This window comes from Passer domesticus, chromosome 13 (genome assembly GCF_036417665.1).
Source record: "Passer domesticus isolate bPasDom1 chromosome 13, bPasDom1.hap1, whole genome shotgun sequence".
NCBI classification, from domain to species: domain Eukaryota; kingdom Metazoa; phylum Chordata; class Aves; order Passeriformes; family Passeridae; genus Passer; species Passer domesticus.
Genome location: NC_087486.1, coordinates 9,720,702 through 9,741,789, shown reverse-complemented (window position 1 = coordinate 9,741,789; position 21,088 = coordinate 9,720,702). Strand labels below are relative to the sequence as shown.

Sequence of the window (21,088 nt, the reverse complement as noted above, 5' to 3'; positions counted from 1 at the left end):
TCCTGCGCCGCAGCTCTCGCCATCTGCAGCCACCCCCGGCCACGGCCTCCTCGCGAAAAATACCAACACTGAGCAACAGCCGCTGAGGCTGAGCCAAGCTCTTCATTGCCCACACTTACTCTTTTGCAGAGAGGTAATTCACTTACTGAATTCTGTAATAAATATGTCACGTTAGCTTGTTCTATCCATGAGATAGACACATGTAACGTGCAGTTGTCAGAGCTTAGGCAGCACTAAGAACAGTGCCCACATCTGGAATTTAATTCTAAGAATTTTTTGTTTGTGTGGTACAAAACACACGCCAAGATGTTGCCAGTCTTCTGCTGGAGCCACAAATGTAGATGGAATTGTTTTCACAATTAATATAAAGACAGAGTAAAAGATGACATTTCAATATTTTATTCAAGTCAGGTTTGGGTTTTTTATCCATTTTTAGTAGTGTCAAGTACAGCATTTTGGGGTCTAGTTCCACACAAAATGGAAGACTCTCTAAAAATGTACCCATTTAGTTGCTAAAAAAAAGTGGTAATAAAAGAAAACTCCGTTTTAGAATTAGTGATGCAACTATGTGATTGCAGTTGCAAAGACTCTTCCCTGATTATGTCCATTTTACAAGCTTTTTCATCAGTGCAAGGGGAAGGAACCACAACACAGGACAGGCAGCATTGGCTGAGTCACATCAAACCTCCTCCACAAGGACTTGGACAAGTCAGACAACCTAAAGCATTCTGGAGACAGCAGTAGGTGTGGGGTAACCAAGTAAGACGAACCATGGATGAAACACATATCTAAAAAAATAAATTTTAAAATCCCTTTTTCAGACAGTTTTGCACATTCCCTCATTGACTGAAACCTTAGGTGTCAGAACATTTTGCTTACACAATGAACAGTACAATATAGTGGTCTGCAATTCCCAGGTTTTACAACACATTAACACATTCCTTGTGCCATCAATATATTAGTAGAGGTAATCAACACCTTCCTTCTTCTTATCATGTGGCAGCTGACAGATGTGATGAGCAATTACATAAAGGAAAAAAGCTAGGATTTTTTATTTATGATTTTGTCTCCACTTCTTTAACATCATTTTTAAAGCTTAGCTGTCTTTAACCAGGACTAGCAGGACAGATACGTAGCAACACTTGCACCCCAGACAAAACATTGAAAGGTACACTATTTTCTGAAGGTAGCTATGCTGTATTTTCAGATTAGCAATTATGAAATCACTCCTTATGCTTCAAATTCCAATCCTAGACCAAGTTTGTGACCCCCTGCATTGACATTCTTGCCATCCAACAAAGCTGACAACGTCAGTTTGATACCTGCAAAAGAGAAAAGGGAGAGAAAAGTCAAAACCTGGAATGAGCTTTATGTTCAGAAAGTGCCATGTCTGTTACTGCTTTAATTTATTGGGTAGCCAAGTTAATGGGATTTGGCAGCTGGCCTTGGAAGGACTGGGCATTTTAAAACAATTTGCAGATAAGAAATCTTTCTGAATTATGAAATTTATAATAAACCACGATGATAGATTCTGCTTTTTATCACTTCAAGTAATTAAAGCTCTGTGCCAATTCACTGCTGCTGGTCTACTGATTAATCTAATTTTAGAGTCCAAAATTACAAAAACCTGGGACCTTGATACATACTCACCTTTCTAAACCACTTTAAAATCTGGGTATGAAAAAGCCCAAGCCCCATCTGCTGTAATATCTCATGTCAATCTGCTCAGTATTCTGGCAGCAGATTTATAACACTACATTAAAACCAATTTTGCAGCAGAAAGATTGCCCTCTTCCTGGGCCAGGGGACCTTGAGAAAGTCACATTTTTAAGAAGAATAAACTGTAATAGGAAGCCTCTGAAATATTAAAAATTTAGTTACTGATCTGTGACATAAAAAAATATACACATATTTTATATCAACATGGGAGACTATGTGACTGGTCAGTGGACCATGGTCTCTAATAATTCTGCTTCAACCAGATATCCAAAATTAACAGAACAGTCCCTAGAAAAGTTCACTGTTGGCTTGCCAAGCATGAAGAGCAATCTTACAAAACCCATCATACTTTATCACCAAAAAACTTCTGGTATTTCAAGATTAAAGTATCACTTTATTGATTCTGACTTTTTTCTGCATAGACTTACCTGGCTTTAAAGTCTGGGTGTATCCTAACCCAATCAGACTGGAGTTGTTCACTTTAGCCTTAAAGGGAAACAACAAAGCATTATTTAGTAATAAATAGTAAATAATTTAGTATCTTTCTTCAAAGTGCTCCATGCCTGAGAATTATGCAACAGCTTTTAAGCATGTAAGGATTTCAAGCTTTAAATCCCATATAAATCTAGAGTTAATTTTTCTGTAACTTAAATCCCAAATCTCAAAGAATCTACAGTCACCGTAGAAAAGAATGGGTTTATTAACACAATTTTTAATTTTTTCCAGACTGACACAAAAACAGTCTCAAAATAGTGCCCAGTATTACAATAAAACATTCTGTGTTTCTGTTAAGGAAAATCCAATAGCTGTGCTCTCAGGCTGCCAAAACCAAAACAAACAGATCCAAGTACACAGCACAGAACTGCATCAGGAGCATGCTCTGCTGATGGAAAGCTGCTTTCCACTTCCATTACAAGCACTTCTTTTCAAATGCATATAAATGCACATGCACAGGACTCACAGAAAAAGAGGCATCTGGGTCAATCTGATACTTGGCTGCTATTCCAAAGCGAGTGTTGCTATTTCCAGCTGTCCAAGCCAGATTCACAGCAGTCTCCAGTTTATCATTCACCTTCTGGTAAATGGAGCCGCCAAACTCGGTTCCGTCATTCCTGGAAGGAATGCATTAGTGTCGTTTTAAACAGCACCCCAAAACAATCAGCTTTTATTTTTCCAGTAAGAGCTGTATTTGCACAACATCCACTTACACCTCATTAAATATCCCTATAACAACTAAGATAGAGACATTAGGCCAGATTGGTTATGAAGCTGTTTTTAGACACTTCAATTCATTGCAGATTATTATATTTCAACAACTTTTAAAACTGAAAAAAATCCATGACAAACTATCAAAAGTTAGACCAATGATGACAGCTTCTAATTTTCCCTTTCCTGTAGATGGGAATCTTTTTAGTAGAGTGATTTATTTTTCCCTGTGTGTCTCTGAAATAATTATTTGCCCTGGCAAATGTTTCCTTGTGCCCTGAGAGGGCTGTACCCCAGTCACAGAGCCTGAGTCATCCCAAAACTGCCATGTCAGCATGCTTTTACCAGACACAGAGGAACTGTATCACAGGTGAAGATGCCAACTCAATGTGCAAGTCTACAGGCTTTTGCAAATGAATTCCATTTACAACAGTCTTTAGGGTGCATCTGTGCTGTGGTCTATGGACTAGAAACAGAAATTGAACTAATTTTGCTTTGCACAGAGCACTGGCCCACAGCTGAACAGTGAGTAGCACAACTTCCAATTACTACTGCCCCATTGTCACAAAGGAATAAAGTGTGGTAAATAAAAGGCAAAACGTTACAGCATGCAGATCATAAAAACAAGACCATAGACTGCTAAAGGCCTTGCACTCCCCATAAACCAGTAAGCATCTGAATTTCCACTTTTGCTTATTTTCTTAAAGAGATGATACAAACATATTGTAGAAAAACAGGGTTTAAACCCCAGGAAAATCTAATCTGGGGTTATTTCTAAACTGTGATATAATCTGGTTCCAATTATTAGAGTATACCAGACCTTTAATGATTACAAAAAGGGGTACATTTAGGATCTTTTCCCTTTTACCCCTTTGGTCTGATATTCTTCAGTTCATAACAGTTGCACAGACAGCAGTGATATGCCTATTTAGAAGTTCAAGCAATAGCAACAGCCTTTTAAATTGTTAGAGCAATTCTTCCAGAAAAACACTACAATACTTACTTCAGATAAGACTGAAGCTCACATTAACTGCATGTGCTTGGCTCTCAAGAAAAGGAGAGATTAAAAAGGACTGAGGAGAGCTGGTTATACAGGCAGGTTTTGTGCAAGGTTCCCACACAGCTCTGTCTTGACCTGCAACATTAGGGGGGGGCGGTCTGAGCTATGCTTAAAAAATGAGGAAAGTCATATTTAAAACTAGAAATTATCCAGCCCTACCTCCCTTGGTTTTATTATTAAAGAATAATAATAATGTCAACTTCTTTTAAACTCTAATAGTAATAATAGCACTTTTTATGCCAATAATAGCATGTAGTTTTAATGTAGTTATAGTAAAAAAAATAACACTAGCCCCCTATGAAAATTAATATATTAAGGCACCCTGATGGCAAGTAACTTTCTAGAGTCCCCACCTGGTTTGTGTAATGCCAGGAACAAAAAAATCATGCTTCATGCCCCACCTAGTTACATTATCTGCTCTGCCACAGCATCCCAGTGAAACACTGACCTGTGTAGATGTAAAAACCAAGCAGCCTAATGAGGGGAATTCCATACACTACTCTTTCTGGGATTATATAAAAGCTCTGACATGTTTTCAAAGCTGAAACATATCAATCACCTAACTAATCTATTATTAACAATAAGTAAGATTTCTATTTGCATCATGCATCTATAGTTTTGTACAATAACAGCAATCTGAGAAGCAGACCCTCAGGAATACAAGAAACAGATCTAGCCCCTGCTGCTGCTATGAGTTTCTGCTGTTGCTTTAATTAAGAGCAATAATAACCACAGCATTTTATAGCAGAAGCCAATATTAAAATGTTTTGAACTGCTACAGCACAACTAAGCTGAAAGTCATTGCACTTGAAGGAGTAACTTCTAACTCCTGAGTGGAAGGGGACCCCACATATTGTTTTGATGGAAGTTTTCTGCCCACATTTCTGTGCTTTGGCACTCCTTCAAACATCCAGTCTGGGCTGTGGGGGTTCGATTGTTCTGTGAGGCAGCGGGAGCTTCCTAAACCAGACCGCTGCAAACCAGCAGGAAACGGAACAGAAGGCCTTTGAAGAAGTAGCTCTAGGAAGGCAGAATGGTTGTTCAGCCCCCAGATGGAAACAGCCTGGAATAGCTCTGCTACATGCAAAATATCCAATTACCCAGGGGCACAGAAGGGGGGGCAGGAGAACGGATTAGGAATTGCCTAATCTTAAAAAACTGTCTTCCCCAAAGGCATAAATTGCCTGTTTAAGAGGAACAGGAGACAGAGAAATTCATGGAATTTGATCCTGGTTTCCCACTGTTGATGCATTCAGAATGGACAAATACTTGTGTAAATGTATTATTAGAAGTTGCAATACCAAATAAACTTTTACACCATATCCCTTCCAGTACTGAAACAAACCCAGTCCCTGTCTCTTCCAGTCACTCCCTTTTGCCTGTTCTTCTTCATCCTCTGATTAACTCTTTCACCAACACATCAAGCCACCATTTTGCTTGATGCTGACAGGTGTAAAAGGAAAGCATTGCTTTTTTTCAGCTTTCACAAAGAGTATTTTTATAACTTACTTTTTTTATTATACCACTAATGGGTTCTAACAGTCCTTATCTGTTAGACAGACTTTGGACCCTTGGGTGCTTAGTGAGTTCCAGTTCCTTCCATCATGCAATCCCCCACACAACTCAAAGAAAAGGTAATGCAGCTGAAAAAATACAGCTTGACACCTTTAATGAAGAATTAATTTCCAATTCACCATTCCCTTGTTCACCATTGCTGAACCTCTAACCCTTTCATTGTTTAGTAAGCAGCAAAATCTTTCCAAATTCCTTTTTAGTGCCTGTCTGCCAGTACTTACACATTAGTATGAAGCTGGAATTCATCAGTCTTATAGCCAACAGCGAAGTTGCTCTGGGTTACTCTGGACTTTGCTGTCTCAAAAGTCATTTGGTAGCCTGCCAGCCACCCCTCGTAGCCAAGCACGAGAGCTCCACGTATCGAAGGGCCCGCAATATCAAAATCCATGTCACAGCCGATGTTGATGTGCTCCCTTTTGTACCCTGACTTAATTTTAGCACTCTTTTTCCTAAAGAGAAAAGGCAGATATCATATCTTTGCAAAGGTACACCTGTAGGTAGCAATTCCATCATATCACTTAGTTTAACTCAGTGTAACAATTCCTGAAGACAACGTGTACATCCCTAGAGAGCCACATGATATGTCACCTTCTCGTGTTCACCTTTAAAAATCCCAAGTCAGCTACAGTGAATTCTCTGCAAATGAGCTATAAAATGTGGTGTGGTGCCCCACAAAGCACTTCTGGACTGTCTTCTGAAAAGCAGCTGCACACAGATAGGAATTAACAAAACCATATCCTCATCTCCAACTGATACAATGGTTTTGGAAGTTTGGTACATACAGGGAAGGAATGGAAATTGTAGAAATTTACAGGTTTGCCACCAGAAGTCCACAGTAGTGGACTTGCCTGTCCCAAGCAAACCATTTTTAGACAATCCTAGTGAATTGGGTAATTTTATTTACTGGACAGACATTAGGAAATCACAACTTTGTGAAAATCTCTGCTGTGAAGCAAGCAGGCTGCTTCAGTGGCTCTGACAGGCCCATTTCTCCTTATGGTACTTTGTGAGCTTTAATGGTTACAGCCATTTACAGCCACCAGAAAGCTGCCAGGCAGAAATAAACTTTCCTGAGTCACTTGTTTATTTTTATACTATTGGCCAGAACAGTATTTTCCTCATATGTTCTTAGGCTGATTTACATCAAGGGTGCAGACTTTCACAAGGCAAGAGAGTTATGTCTAATATATTCAGCTACTCTTAATTTAAGATTTTTTTCTTCCCTTTTTACAAGTGTCTTCTGTCTTTGACCAAATCTTTACTGAAATCTTTCTGGAAAAGTCAGGCTAATTTGAAATTTCAAATCAACCTTTCACATCAGCTGACAAAAACAACCTCCAAGAACAGTATCAGTGCTGTATCAGACCCACAGAGAGACTGATCTCTTTTTTGTTATTATTAACTCTGACCCAGGAAGTTCTTGTGTTTTGCAGAATCAGAAATAAAGTGCAGGAGTGCCAAAAGCACTCATCTACAACTTCTGTAAAAATCAGCAGTACCTCTGCCACCAATGTCACAGGGACAGAGGTAAGAACACCGAGTGCTCTAAAAAATGACTTTACCTGCTGAAAGATTCCTCACAATCAGTAATAATGAGGAGAGGGAGAAGAAGTCTCATATTCAGACATGGTGCATAACTGTCAAACTAAGCCAGGTCACACCAGGATTGAATCTCACTCCATTTAACCACATTTAACAGTTATCTCAAGGCAATCCTAACTACAGTGTCCGTGAAGTGCCCAAGAAATACTTCTAGACGTGTTACAACATTCTTAAACAAGGTTTTTCCTTTTAATTTCTTTAAGAATCCTACCAGTTAAGAAATAATTATAAAAATCTACTTGAGATTATTCTGTTTAACAAAAGTATCTTGTTAATCTAGAATTAGGAGTGGACTGAAAGCAGTTAACAATGCAGAACACTAAATCTAAAAGACAGGGTGAAAGCTCCCCTGGGACTATTACCCCAAGAGCTTGCAGTGGAGTCTGCTGCTCTGGGAAGCTGATGTGCAGAGTATTTTGACTCACTGGCAGCACTGCTTGCACAAAGATAATCAGGGGAAAAAAATAAACCAACATCTAGACCTGCAGCTGCTGCTTAATCCCTCTGGCCCACATAAAACATGGCATCCAATCACCATGTCAGAAATACCCATCCAGCACCCAGGCACACTGCGGCCTGCAAGAATTGGGATGATAAATTCAGCTTGGGACAAGAGCCCAGTTCTGTGTCAGCCTATCAGAGCTGTGCCCAACTGGCCCCAGGAGCTCGTTAAGCTTTGCATTACAGCTGACTTGTTTAGTGCTTTTATTAAGGCAGCAGCTCATCCTCTGACATGGCCACAAATACACAATGGAGTAAAACCACAACTTCTTCACTCTCCAATTCTAACTATAATTTCCAAGCTATTGTGTTTAAGTTTGCTTGCTATGGTTAAGGATTAAAAAGGGATTATTAACACTAAGATTTAGGTGACATGGACATGATTTCATCATACACAGGTTGATTATTACCTGTCTTGATATCTCAGGACAAATAATTAAAAATGCCTTTTTGTCACTTTAGCTTACTCATTTCTTACCCAGTGTTAGGAGAGAAGGTGGAGTCAAAGGTCAGCTTCAGGCCCCGTGCAAGCTGAGCAGAAAAAAAAATTCAGTGATTGAATTTCTAATTAAGCATTGAAATAAGTGAATTTGCAAATTGCTTTACTGGAGCCAAAAATTACCTGATCTTCAAGAGTAATCTCAGTGCCTAGTGTGTTGTCGGTGTTCCACTTTTCTGTGAACATCAATCCGTATTCCACCCATCTATATTTTGTTTCCAAACTACCACTGACTTTGTTTGTTTCTGAGTTTGCTGAACCTGAGCTTGTAAATTCCTAAAAGAAAAAAATAATTTATACATACATGTATTTGTCACTATATACATAGATGCAATCAGGAAGATGCTTATACTTGTAGAACATATCAGTATTATAATTTGTTAAATATTAGTTCATATAAATACAAATATATATTTTTAAAAAATAAATATACAGTAATTACAAAACCACTGCAATGTTTTGGATTTTAATGTGCTTACAAACTCACCAGTCCATTTTCAGATCTTGTTTTCAAATCAAGCTTTATTAACCCAAAACCTAGAGAGTGAGTAAAAAATATGAATCACATACATGTTTATTTGAAAAGCACTTCTGATTTAGTTCTTAAAACTCTCTTCTAAATCACCTGTGAACTATTAAATAGTTAAACCAAGGGCACAGTTATCAAACCATGTGTTTCTAAGAAGCAGCTTGTACTCACTTCAGATAGCACTTCACTGATGAATCCTATTGACCTCAGCAATATAATTGGGATCAAATTAGGTAATGATACTTTATTCCCAGTGAGCAGCATTCTGTTCATAAGCAAACTACTGCCATCAGTGATCCTGTTCATCAACACAAGGGTGCAGCCAAAAAACAGCACACAATTTTCTCACAAAACCAACAACAGTACTGTGGGGAACAGGAAGAATTTTATCAAAAGAAAAGTAAGTTACCCTCCCTTTCCAAACAGCAAGGGCAATGTGAAGCTGTGATTCTGTGGATTCTAATGGAAATAATTGGAGTATTTCTCAGGGGAAAAGTAATAAAATTCTAACATTTTCAGGAGTCAGGTAGACAGCAAAAGACCAAACTTATTTTGGCGTTATTTACCATATCCCTTGGTGAAAATATCTCTGGCAGATTTGCCCAGGTCAGCATATGCAGGAGGAACAGCCATTTTCTGGAAAGGAAAATTTAAGAAATAAAAAAAGGAAACTACAGCATTCAGAAATTTACTTAATTAATTTAAGCAACAAGAAACTTAAGCCCATTTCAGCCCCTTTCATTTTGTATCCCCCACCCACCACTTAAATGCAGCCTGAAGAAAGCAGCTATTGCAAACAGTGTGATTTCATTTTGCTCAGGAGCCAGCAGCAGCAATGACCATGTACTTGCCAGTAAGGATGTGAAACAGGCTGCAGAGCTAATATATATTTTTAAAAAAGGAACTGTCTGTGTCTTTCCAAAGAGTTAACTGTTGTTTTCTTATCAGTGCAATTGCATGAATGAACTTACGGTTTTTTCAAACCATTTCTCGGAAATGTTTCTCCTGTTTCTCGCAATGGATCTCTGCATTCTGATGTAAAGCATTAGGACCCCAACTCATTCACTAAGGAAGTGTAACCAGAACAAGCCTCTACTATCAGGAACATCTTTCTTCCCCTAATTCAGAACAGCAAATGGATAACATCTATGTCAGCAAAATCAATAAATGGTCATTCTTATGCTTCAGTTTTCTTTGACTGTGCTATTGCCATTAATGGGTTAAGGTCTCTCCTTAGACATTGACCTTTAAGTGTTTTTCTGTGCACCTGAGTAAAAATGACCTTGCTGAGAAAAATTCAGCCTGCAGGGAGGCTGCCCTGTGAAGCCAGGCCATCTGGAGGGCAGCCACAGCCCTGCTTCAGCAGCAAAGTGCAGACTGGAGCCCCCTGCAAAGGCACAGCCCAGTGCTGGGGACACTGCAGGGGCAGCTTCCTCTGCTGTGTTTTGTTTCTGAGGGATGCCCACACTGCCATGGAGGTTCTCACTTTCCCATCTTCAGCAGGCCCTGACATTCCTAGTTCAGTGGCCTCCTGCAAGAGTCACAAATGCATCCCATTTTCTCTGCCACTGGGAAAATTGTCTTACCATACACAGAGGAGAAAATAGGATCCTGAGGAACAAACTAAGAGAATCTCCTTTTTTATCCAAGTACAATAACTTCTACTCCCTTATTCAAATAAAGTCATTTCTTTAGGGGAGACAAAGTCAAGCAATCTCAAATGGTGCACATCTTCTGTCTTTGTAGACAAGATTTCCAAATTCTACACAGCAAAGGAGATTACTTATAAAGCTAATCCTCTTGATACCAGATGTTGCACTAAAACTCCATATTCACAAACTTTTTGGCTATTCAAAAGTAATAAGCAGTTTACTACATATGCATGCAAATGCTTTAAAAACTGCCTGACATTCTTACTCCAGAGTATTCAATGTTAGCCGAAAATTACTCCTTTAAATCCCACACAAACCCACTGGCTCCAAACACGAGGGTGCCTTCACCTCCCAGGCTGCAGCCTGGGATGCAGCTCTCAGGCAAGCTCACCACCCCATGGAGATCAGATAGGGACTTTCAGCAGTCACTCAGCGCCTCAAGCACTCCAGACAACAAGCTGGTGCCTGTTAAAGCAGGATATTGCTATTGCATAAAGGAAGAATCCCTGTCCTACAGGGAACAAAACAGATCTGGTGGCTAAATAAAAGCAAACAGACTTTTCAGAACATAAAGTAGGATACGAGGGCACATACTATGATGTAGCTTCAGTCACAGACTACTTGGGTGCACGTAATTTCTTCCCAGCTATATCCACTATTAAAATGCATCCCCAAACCAGCTAAAGAGTTGTTTGGTTTTTTTTTTTTTCATTCATATTCCAAAGCAGTTTTAGCTGCTTATATTGCACCTAACATTCTCTGCTTGGGTTTGTTTTGTGAAAACATAAAAGCAGGGATTTAATTTTTATACATAAAATCAGCCTTAAAAAGGGGGAAGGAAAAGAGAAAAAAACCCCAAAAACATAAGCAGAAAAAACCCCATATTTGGGGTATTACCATATTTGTGTAAGAAAGTATTACCATATTTGTGTAAGTAGTTCCTCTGCTCCTCACTGAAGTCACAGATACAATACCCTGCTTGGAAATCACCCCCCAAAGTCAGGCAGCACTCAGGAGAGGGATGGCAGGAGTCACTCAGAGCTGTCTGTGTACAGCAAATGCTTCTGCCTTGCCAGAGCAGCCCAGCCCCATGAGAACCCTCTGATGGATATTGCCATTTAGCATCATGAAAAATTAAAAATATTACAAATCTCTACACTTGAAAAATCAAATAAGCACTGCTTTGAAAGATAATGCACCACTCTGCCAGCTGCATCTCAGAATCCATCAGATCTATTTCATCAACAGTCTCTTCGAGTCACTTCACAAAATCAAAATATTTTCTTCATAAGTGAATGCTGTATGCTTTTGGGTTGGATTTTCTCAGTCATGTTTTTCCCTTCTCCAAACCCATGAAGCCAGGTTTTGTTCCCTGATGCCTGTGTATCCCCTCTGGCTGTGGCCAGGCTCGTCAGGTGCATGAGCTGTGCCAGGCTGCTCCACTGCTGCAGTCTGGGCCCAGAACAGTGGGAGACATGAGAGCTCCACTTAGACAATTACTATAATTAGGGGACAATTCTGAAAGCCAAATCCCTGCTGGTTGTAAGGCAAATCATATAACACACACAGAGCAAGGTGTTTAAAATTGCTGAGTGTGAAAAACACTAGGAGCTGTGTACTTGGTGGCTAACCTTGCCATTGTCAGCAAGAACAAAACAAAAATTTCTGTTTGCACTGGCTAATAAGAAGCCTCTTGTTTAACAGATGGAAAACAAACCTGATTACATCCTGTGTGAGTACAGGTTGTAAGACAAGCATGCTTAGCAGGGATTCAAACACTTAAAGGATCAAGGAATGGCCGTGGCCAAGTGCCCTTGCTTTTCACCAGTGGGATCCCTGCACATTAACTCAGATTAGGTTTGGACTGAAATGAATTCACTGCTTTTATCCTTGTCCAACTGTGCAAATAGCTCAGCGTGACTCTGGACCTCAACACCCGCACAGAGCAGGCCAAGTAGAATATCTGTAACGTGTTCTAAGTAGGAAAATATTTTGGTTTTCTTGAGTAAGAAACACCACAGTACAAGGGATGACTGAAGAAAACCTGAACTGAGGAGTAAGCTCCAAGTGCTGCTGTGAGCATACCTCCAGGAATGCCTGATTTATATCTGCTACAGGGAGAAAACAAGAGTTCCCTTTGGAGCTGCAGGACCCAAGAGCCAGCCCCAGTGAAGATTTCATTACAGCAGGCCAAATTTGAGTATTTTCCAGTGTCACAGATGGAAAAATTTTCACTCTATGATGCAGTTCTGGGCAATTAAATCAAATTCAGTCCAAAAAGTAACAAACCCACAGGGTGCCCTGGCAAATACAAGGATTGGCTGCAACCAAAGAAAAACTCATCTCTGCCTGATAACTGTCATACATGCCTAGGTTAAAGCTTCCCTGCACATATTTATCAGGTGTATGATATTTACATGGGCAAAGGAATGATCTAAAAATTTAATATAAGAATCAAGTTCATTATAAGAATAAAATTCCCATGAAGACAATGGAAGTCTATCAGACTGAAGGCTAAGAAACTAAAAAGGTTGGAATGATCCTTTTGTAGCCACATTTTATTCCAAATAAATCTGAACTCCTGTACCATTTCTTGATGGTACCAGTAGTTCTGAACATTCCAGCTCCCTGTCTCCAAAAGCATGAAAGTAGCACAGTACTTGCTACTTTTACAAGTATCAAAAGATGCTACTTGCAGGATAAACACTTCACAGCTGCTAGGAACAGCAGAGGGACTGACAGCATTGGGTTATAAGACCAGGTCTGTCTGCATGGGGAAAAACCCACAAGGTTAAAAAGAATACTAATTTATTTTTCATTTCTCTCTTTCATTAAAGGAAAAATAATTCCTTGGAATGAAGCAGCTTTTAGGCGTTTCCAGACCCCCAGCCTGGGCAGTGTCGTTTCCCAGCCAGTGTCTGTTGTGTCAATGTCCCACAGAGGATGGGGCTTTGCTCTCAGGCAGAGCAGGGCCCAGCTCCTCCACGTCCCATGGCTGCCTGGAGGCACCAGCGTCCTTCTACAACATCCCAGGCTCCCAGGGGAGCTCAGTGCTGGCTCCACTTTTTGGGTTTTACGGTCCAGATCCCAAATCCCTTCAAGTCATGCCCACAATCTGCTTCAGATCAGGTTCAGCAGCCTCATTGTGAGAGATTTAAGAGCACATTTACCCCTAAATACATGCACAGTCACACAGAGGTCAAACATCAAGTTGGGCACATTCACGAGGCTTTTGAGAAGCCAGTAAAAGCACGTGGTTTGTAAATACTCGGCATTATTAGACACAATACTTAACAACACTTTTTGTCCCAACTTGCTGCCAACATCATATAATCCATGCACCATTATGACTCAAATTTAAGACTGGGAGTCCACAATATCTTTTGTTGCAGGCATTATAAAGCCATGCAGCGTCCCTGTGACACCTGCAGGATCCCAGCCCTCCTGCTGGAGCTTTACTCTGGAACTGCATGCATGATGGAGCAGATTTAAAGAAGGGTTTATGCAGTACCTTGTCACCCAATAAACAGAGGAGCATAAAGGAAACAAACCCCTTAAAAACAAATGCAAACATTATTATTTAGGCTATACTAATTATGGAATTAAAGGAAGAGACAGCCTGCTCTTAATCGTATGGGTGCACATTAGGAGCTGCAGTGTTGTATGGCAGCCCCTCATTAAACTATCACACATATCGATTAAATTAACTTGGGGGAAGTCACAGCTTGCTGTAGCTACTAAACTGCAAGGGAAGAACACAGAAGCACATCCCCACACGGTAAATTAAGCTGTTTCTGTTAACCTGCAGAGGAGGAGAAGAGCAGTGCTGCTGTCCCAGCCCGTGCCACCAGCATGGCAGGGCCCGGGCCAGCGCACGCCCGGCAGCGCACTCAGGAAGGGACATGTCCCTCACTCCCACCCCCTGCAGGAACACCCGGCACCACATCAGCGGGGATGAGTAATTAAAATGGAATTTTGTCTTCCAGCACGATGTGACAGCTCACACAGGAAAGGAGCATCTGCTACACCGGTGGAGATGTTTTTCCCTACCTGCAGTGGATGCCAAGCCCAGGTGGGCCCGAGCTGTGCATCCTGCCTCCATCCTAACAGTGCTGGGGCTGGGGACATCCTCCTGCTGCTACAGCAGCCAACAGTGATGTCCCCACACCCTCACACCCCCATACACACACTCCAAAATGCGGGCAGGAAGAAAAGGTGGATTAGTGCAAACCTTCAATGGAGAGTGCTGGGGGGAGGCATTATTCTGGAATGTCATTGCAATCGTGCAAAAGCCCATTTGTGACAAAAATTCATAGGTGAAATGCCATGAGAAAGGTGATTATTCAACTATGCACTGTACCCAACAAAACAAACTGCAACACACCTCTATTCTCACTAAGTCATCTGAGAAACAAGCTGGGATCTGTTTCGGCTGGAATCACTATAAATATTCCCCAGAGACACAACCCTGCATTGGTCACTGGTGATGAGTCAGCTCCACTCCATTTTCTGAAAATTTTGTTACTCTTTTTTTTATTTTGCAAATACCTAACGACTGAATGAGTCAAAGACTTTCCCCCCTCCAGCAAGAGTTGTTCCCAGCAAGGACTGTGACAAGGCAGAATCGAGACAGCTGCTGCTGTGGCCCCACCATGCTCAGTACAGGAGCAGAAAGCAGAGACATGGGGATTTTTAAACTGGCATTATTCCCCACAAGTACAAACCTATATTCTGAGAATAAGCCGAATAAAATGGAAGAAGAAATCAGTTTGCCTGCTTGGCTTGAGACCTGAGGTTTTGGTACCTATCAGAATGAATTTGCCAAGCCGCAAGAAGGATGCCGGGGGTGCGGAGGAGCGAGGTGAAAGGGACGCCAGAGCCAGGACGGTGCAAAACACGGCGAGGCACGGCCGCCTTCGACCTTTGCCTCCCGGGAAGGAGCAGGACGATCCCGCATGCTGCAGCGCTCGGCAGGAGCCGCCGTGGCCCAGTGACCTTTCCTCCGTCACGGGGCCAGCTCCCGGCTTGCGGAGCTCGGCCTCCGCGCTGCGGCATCCCGGGATGCGGCGCCGGGACCCCGCCGCGCCGCTGGCCCGCCGCGTCCCGGCCCCCCGCGCCTCCCCAGCGGGCCCCCGTGTCGCAATGCCCGGCATTACGTAAGGACACCGTTTTATCCCCGTTCCGCCGGGCCGCGGGTGGGCAAACCCGCCCGGGGCGCTGCGGGCTGCCCCCGCTCCCCGCCCCGTCCCCGGGTCCCGCCGCCCGCACCGCCCGGGACCCCCGCCCGGGACAGCCCCACCTGCCCCCGCCGCGGCGGCAGCTGCGCTCCGCTCCGCCTGGGCCTCCTCCGGCGGCGGCTGCCCCTGCCCGGTGCCTCCGCGGGCTCTGCGGCGGCGGCGGTGCGTGACGGCGGGCGGGGACCGGCGGGGCGGGGACCGGCGGGGCGGGGCGGGCTGCGGAGCCGCTCCCCGGGCACCGGGCTGCGCCCCCGCGCCCCCGCTCGAGGCACCGCAGCGGGCCCGGCTGCGGCACCCGCGGGATGCGGCCCCGCTGCGACCCCGGGCACCCGCACCGCCCGGGTACCAGAATCCCCGGCTCTGCGGGAAACGAGACGAGGTGGCTTTTAAAGGGCCCTTCCAAGCCAAACTATATTGATTCCTGAAAGTCCCCATTTAGTCTGAATTAGCTAAATTAGAATAGAATTCTATTTATTATTAGCTAAATTGCATAGAATTCAATTTAGAATTTAATTCTAACTCCCCGTCTCGTTAAAATTTCAATTCCCCATATCCTGGTTGAGGCAAGACTGGTGGGAAAGGAGGAAGGGAGGATTTGAAAGAGGCTCTGTAGCAGGTGAGGCTGTGTGTGATATCTGGTGGGTGTCCAAAGGAGCTGTCAGGGAGCCAGGGGTCAGCGAGGCAGCAAGACTCCCCCCGTGGGGACTGACTGCAGGGCCTGGAGGGGCTCTCATCAGTTAGGGAGCTGAAGGCTTTCCTAACCCCCCTCAGACAAACAAATCAGCCCTCACAGCTTACAGAGAAGCTGGGCTGGGTCCAGAGCAACACTCTCCTGGTGACAAAACACTCAGGCAAGGAGTGCTTTGCTATCAGAGGGGAACAGAGGTGGAGCTGGGCCACTTTCAGGATGAGATATCAACCCAGTCCTGCACTGTTGGAGATCCCTGGGATGCACAGAGCGTCACCCACAAGATAAACAGGGGAATCATCCCAGCCAGGAAACTGCTGGTGGTCTGGCTGGTCACCCTTCTGCCCCCACCAAGCAAAGGATGTCTGTGTCAAAAAAAGAATCATTGCTGAGAGTTTACATCTCACCCACAGGAACGCTGGTTTGTTTTGGTCTGTTTTTTAATTAGTTCTTTCCTGCTCTTTTTCCCTTGCACAGGATGGTGAGAGGAGGCAGTTTCCCTGCTTGTGCTCTTACCTGGCCCATACCTTTGCTTTCCCAACAGCATTTCTCTGAAGGGCACTGCTCCCACAGCCGTGGCAGGGCTGTACCCCATCATGTGAGTGGTGCCTGGCCTGGCACAGCCCAGGAGCAAGGTTGGAGTCATGCAGCTGAGCACACACACAGCACTTGGGAACTTTGGTCAGGGTTCAAACTAAATAAACCCTGCATGGAACTTAATGTTGAACTGAAGTGTATAAATGACGTGGCTTGTGGAATTCAGTGGGATCTCGGGAATTTCTTGTCATGCCAGGGTGGTAGAGGGGAAAGGATTGTATGTAGCCACATATTGACCTTAGAAAGGCAGCTGAGGCAGCAAAGGCTGAAAGAACTGTGCTGGATATCAAATCCACACTAAAATAAAGTGTTCAGCCTGCCACCAGGGTAGGAACCCACAGAAACAAGAGGTCTCTTTCAAATTTGGAAAGTTCTTCTGACCACAGTAATTTTGTTGATCCAGGCACCACTACGAGTGTGGGTGTTGTAACCAGAGCACAGAGTTGCAGTCAGGGTGAAGTGTCAGCTCTCAACACCCTCTCTGTTCTCCCTCTGGCAGCAGCTGGTACCTTCCCTCTTTTCTTGCATCCTGGGGCCTGTCAAAACCTGCCCTGGATTTCACTCACTGTCCCACGAAAAAACGTAGCCCAGCAAAAAAAAAACCAGTGGGCAGCTTTCTGCTGGGATGCATTGAGCCTCCTCCTCCAGGAGTCAGAGGAGCAAGGGAAGCCAGGAGGCTGCTGTGGCACAGGCAGGACCCCGGAGGGGAGCAGGGCACAGGATATTCCCCAGCATCCCTCTGGCCCGGTCACAAGGGTGCACTTTCACCCTGAGCAGCAGCTCCTTAATCCGCCCCTGCCAAAGTGCAGCCTCAGCTCTTTGCCCTCTGCAAAGGTAAATCTGATAGCAAAGAGTGTGATTTGTGGAGCAGTGTGTCCCAGCCTTGCTCTGTCCCCATGCATCATCCTGCTTCTGCCCCAGATTATCAAATAAATTCTTTTATTACCCCTGGGCATAAAGAAGTATTTTATTACTTGCAGACATGCAGAGATTGCAGCCTGTTCCCTACAGCTTTTCTCTGAGCAGCCAGACCATGAAGAAACCAGCCCAGCCCCTGCCCTGCGTTGAGCCCTTCCAGCCCCACAGGGGTTTTGGGAGCTCCTTGGAGTATCATGGGCTGAGATTAATTTTCACAGGCTGCCCCTGCAGCAGAGGCTGAGTGCACAGAATCACAGAATCGTGGAATTGTTTAGATTGGAAAACACCTTGAAGATCATCAAGTCCAACTGTTAACCCAGCAGTGCCAAGTCCAGCACTAAACCACGTCCCCAAACGTCACGTCTACACAATTTTAAATCCCTCCAGGGGCTGGTGCTGCAGGTGGGCTAAGAATGAGCAGAGGGACAAAATGTTTAGTATCTGTGAGAGAGAATTTTTTTGTTAATTTCTGGAACATGCATCTACCAAAAGATGGCAGCAAATCTCCTCATATGGAGTTGGGCATCTATACTTGCTACAGGTTAAGGACTGTAGATTATCCTGGGGAGTGCCAGAAGAACAGGAGGATTACATTAAATGTTCTCAATAGAGAAAATCTGTTCTTGTTACTTCAGTTTACATTTTTAAAATTCCTTCTATGGTATAAGAAGTCTGCAAAATGCTCTAAATGTCATTCCCTCTTTTATTTTGGCACTTCTTAGTTTTTAGTGATGCCACAGCTTAATTTATTTTAGTAGGTGAAAATAGAATATAAGGGAATGCATTATAATATATTTGACTAACAATAATTCTACAAATAGTTCACATACAGGCTCTGTCTAAATGTTCCTTTTCCATCACAGGCTTTAGGTCTCGGGCACTCAGAGCAGTCTGTTTAACACCAGTTTGCTGGAGAAATCTGGAATTGCCCTATCTTTCATTATATAAATCTCCATGTCAGTCAGAGGATTATTTTTAAGCTCTGTTCTGCATCACTAATGGCTATAGCTGTGACCCTGGTTCTGATATTATTCATACCAAGTTAGCTGGGAATACATCAAAGTCATTAGAGTCACTGCTTGTACCAAAATGTGAGCTCCACTCAGTCCTGGGGCTGGGCTGGCAGCAGCTGTGTCCTGTGCTCCCCTGACAGGGCAGAGCTTTGCAAAGCAAACCACAAAACAAGTGTTTTATTCAGGAATTAGTGATGGGAAGCATGGAAGGATCAGCCCTTTTGCATTTCAAAGTATGCTTCTGAGTCAATTTCTTCATAAAATGGGACCAGTAAATACTATTTTCAATAATCACTTTTACATAGCCAAATTGTGCAACACTGTCATTTCCTCCAAAAATAACTTACCTGCCTAAATGAAAGCTGTGAGAAAAAAAGTGCAGCTTGTGAATTCTACATGAACAGCTAAGTCTAGTTCAACTGCAATTTCATTCACATCACATAACATGTTTGAACAGCAGAAAAACTCATTAGCCAGAGATCCAAGATGTATTTGTTCAATAAAGTTTGATTTGGCTCTCTTTAATAACAAAAATGTTTTCAGCTTGTTAACTTGCAAGGAATCCCTTCATAATCAGTCAAGAACATACTGATGGAATCATAAAATAAGCAAGGATGCCTCGCTGCTGGATTTCAATCTATGTAAACACATCTTCATGCCTCTTACACTTACAAACTCAACCCTGTGTTCTTAGAGCCAAGCCCTCGCTGCCTGCTGTGCCCATGTCAGAGACAGGTTGTTTCCACTGCAGAAAACCCTGCACTGGGGATGCCTACAGCTCTGATGTCAGAATAAACAATCTTTATACAAACTCAGGCCAGTGTAAGTGGGCTGCTGCTGGTCTCTACAAATGAGCACTAGCAGCTATTTAGCACCAGCAGCGCAGCCCTCTCACACCCCCCCAGTGTCACTGCTCCCTCCTTCCCCGTTCTCTCAATGGGATGGACACAAATACCTTAAAAACTGTAAAAGAGTTGTGTGGTTTTAACTTATTATTTTCACAAAACACAGTATGGACCAACTAACCACGCAAGTTGTCCTTGAGGATCCATAACCTCTGGGCCAAGCAGCCAAGAGTGGCCATGCCAGCCAGCCCAGCTGCAGCTTCACACAGGGGAAGGATGAGCTGGTTCCAAATGTGGGCTCAGCTCAGAATGGTTGTTGGTTGTTCCTATTCCCATTTGTCCACTCTACCACCTGCCTGGAGTTTCCAGGCATTGTTCAGCTACTTAATCAAGATGTGGCCCCACAGAAGTTTGTGTACTGCCCTAGCCGGGTAAGCCAGCCCAGAGCCTGGTTTTCCCCAGCACAGCAGGCTCAGTCCTTTACGTTGCTGAAAAAAAACAGAAGAGATGGTGCTGAAGGGAAAAGAGATAATTAATGGAATTCTGTAGATGGATGCTGATCAGCACATTTCTGTGTGAGGGAGCCATGTTCAGGCTTCTGTCCTGGCTGCACCCAAATTTTCTTCATCAACACGGTGGGGTGAGCTCTGCCAAGAGAGCAAACCCTGGCTCAAAACACTGAGGAAAGGATTATTACCATTATTACCAAGGATTATTACCACCATTACCATCTTCTGAAGAAGCACCTGGCAGGCTGGGCAGCGATGGGCACCCCTGGCAGTGTGCTGTACCCGTGCTGTGCCACGCACCCCGCAGCGGGCTGGGGACTGCAGCAGAGGGGGCACACGGGTGTGAGAAGTCCAGAGAGGGCTCTGTTGATTTTTGAGGAAGAAAGCCGAAAAGAGAAAACAAAAGGGGAAGGCAATAAAAGCTAAACTCCCACAGCTCCTTTTGATGTTGGAAAATAACAAAGAGATTGACCTGACATTATTACACCCCTCGCTCTCTCCCTCGGGGTTATGTTTTTATTTCCCCAAACCAGTAATGATCAAAGCCAAGAGCCCCTCCACCGCTGTGTATTTTCCTTTTCACTCCAAACAAAAGTTGCAAAGGCTGCAACACTTTCTCTCACGCCTGTCCTGGTCCAGTGGTCTGCTTCAAACAGAGCTGTTTGCAGGAGCAGCATCTCCCATGGTTTCAGTAACCTCATCTTCACACTGCAGGGGCAAAAAAGCCCCACCCAGGCAGGGGAGAGGGAAAGTGATACACACCCTCCTCGTGGGGTGCAGCTTGTCAAAACAGATGTCACGGCTTTTACAACTTGAATTATTTGGGGAGAGGTGGAAATTTGATATATCAGATGAGGCTGGAGGAGAAGCCTCCTTGAGGCCAGAGTGTGGACAATATCCACACAGGCAGATAGCAGTGGGGCAAGGGAGAATGTTTT

The 21,088-nt window shown here is 43.6% G+C and overlaps 1 protein-coding gene across 3 annotated transcripts; it reads right to left on the bottom strand.

Moving 5' to 3' along the window:
- Positions 1-383: 383 nt before the first annotated feature.
- Positions 384-15,836, bottom strand: VDAC1 (voltage dependent anion channel 1). 3 transcript variants are annotated; one of them, XM_064388309.1, is made up of 9 exons: positions 15,643-15,836; positions 9,258-9,327; positions 8,650-8,699; positions 8,286-8,438; positions 8,142-8,194; positions 5,782-6,009; positions 2,681-2,831; positions 2,148-2,205; positions 384-1,322 (listed from the first exon to the last, which is right to left on the bottom strand). In XM_064388309.1, the coding sequence occupies exons 2-9, from the start codon at positions 9,322-9,324 to the stop codon at positions 1,231-1,233; spliced, it is 852 nt and encodes a 283-aa protein (XP_064244379.1). In that variant the 5' UTR covers positions 9,325-9,327; positions 15,643-15,836; the 3' UTR covers positions 384-1,230. The 3 variants fall into 3 exon arrangements, with proteins under 3 accessions (XP_064244379.1, XP_064244380.1, XP_064244378.1); XM_064388310.1 differs by having other exon boundaries at positions 2,144-2,205; positions 15,647-15,771; XM_064388308.1 differs by having other exon boundaries at positions 15,647-15,730.
- Between the last annotated feature and the right edge of the window lie 5,252 nt (positions 15,837-21,088).

Coding starts and splice junctions, on each gene's coding strand:
- VDAC1 (XM_064388309.1), bottom strand. CDS start 9,324: ATGGCTGTTCCTCCTGCATATGCTGACCTGGGCAAATCTGCCAGAGAT. Junction 8,700..9,257: donor TATTTTCACCAAGGGATATG/GTAAATAACGCC, acceptor CTCACTCTCTAG/GTTTTGGGTTAATAAAGCTT. Junction 2,832..5,781: donor TTCCAGCTTCATACTAATGT/GTAAGTACTGGC, acceptor CATTCCTTCCAG/GAATGACGGAACCGAGTTTG.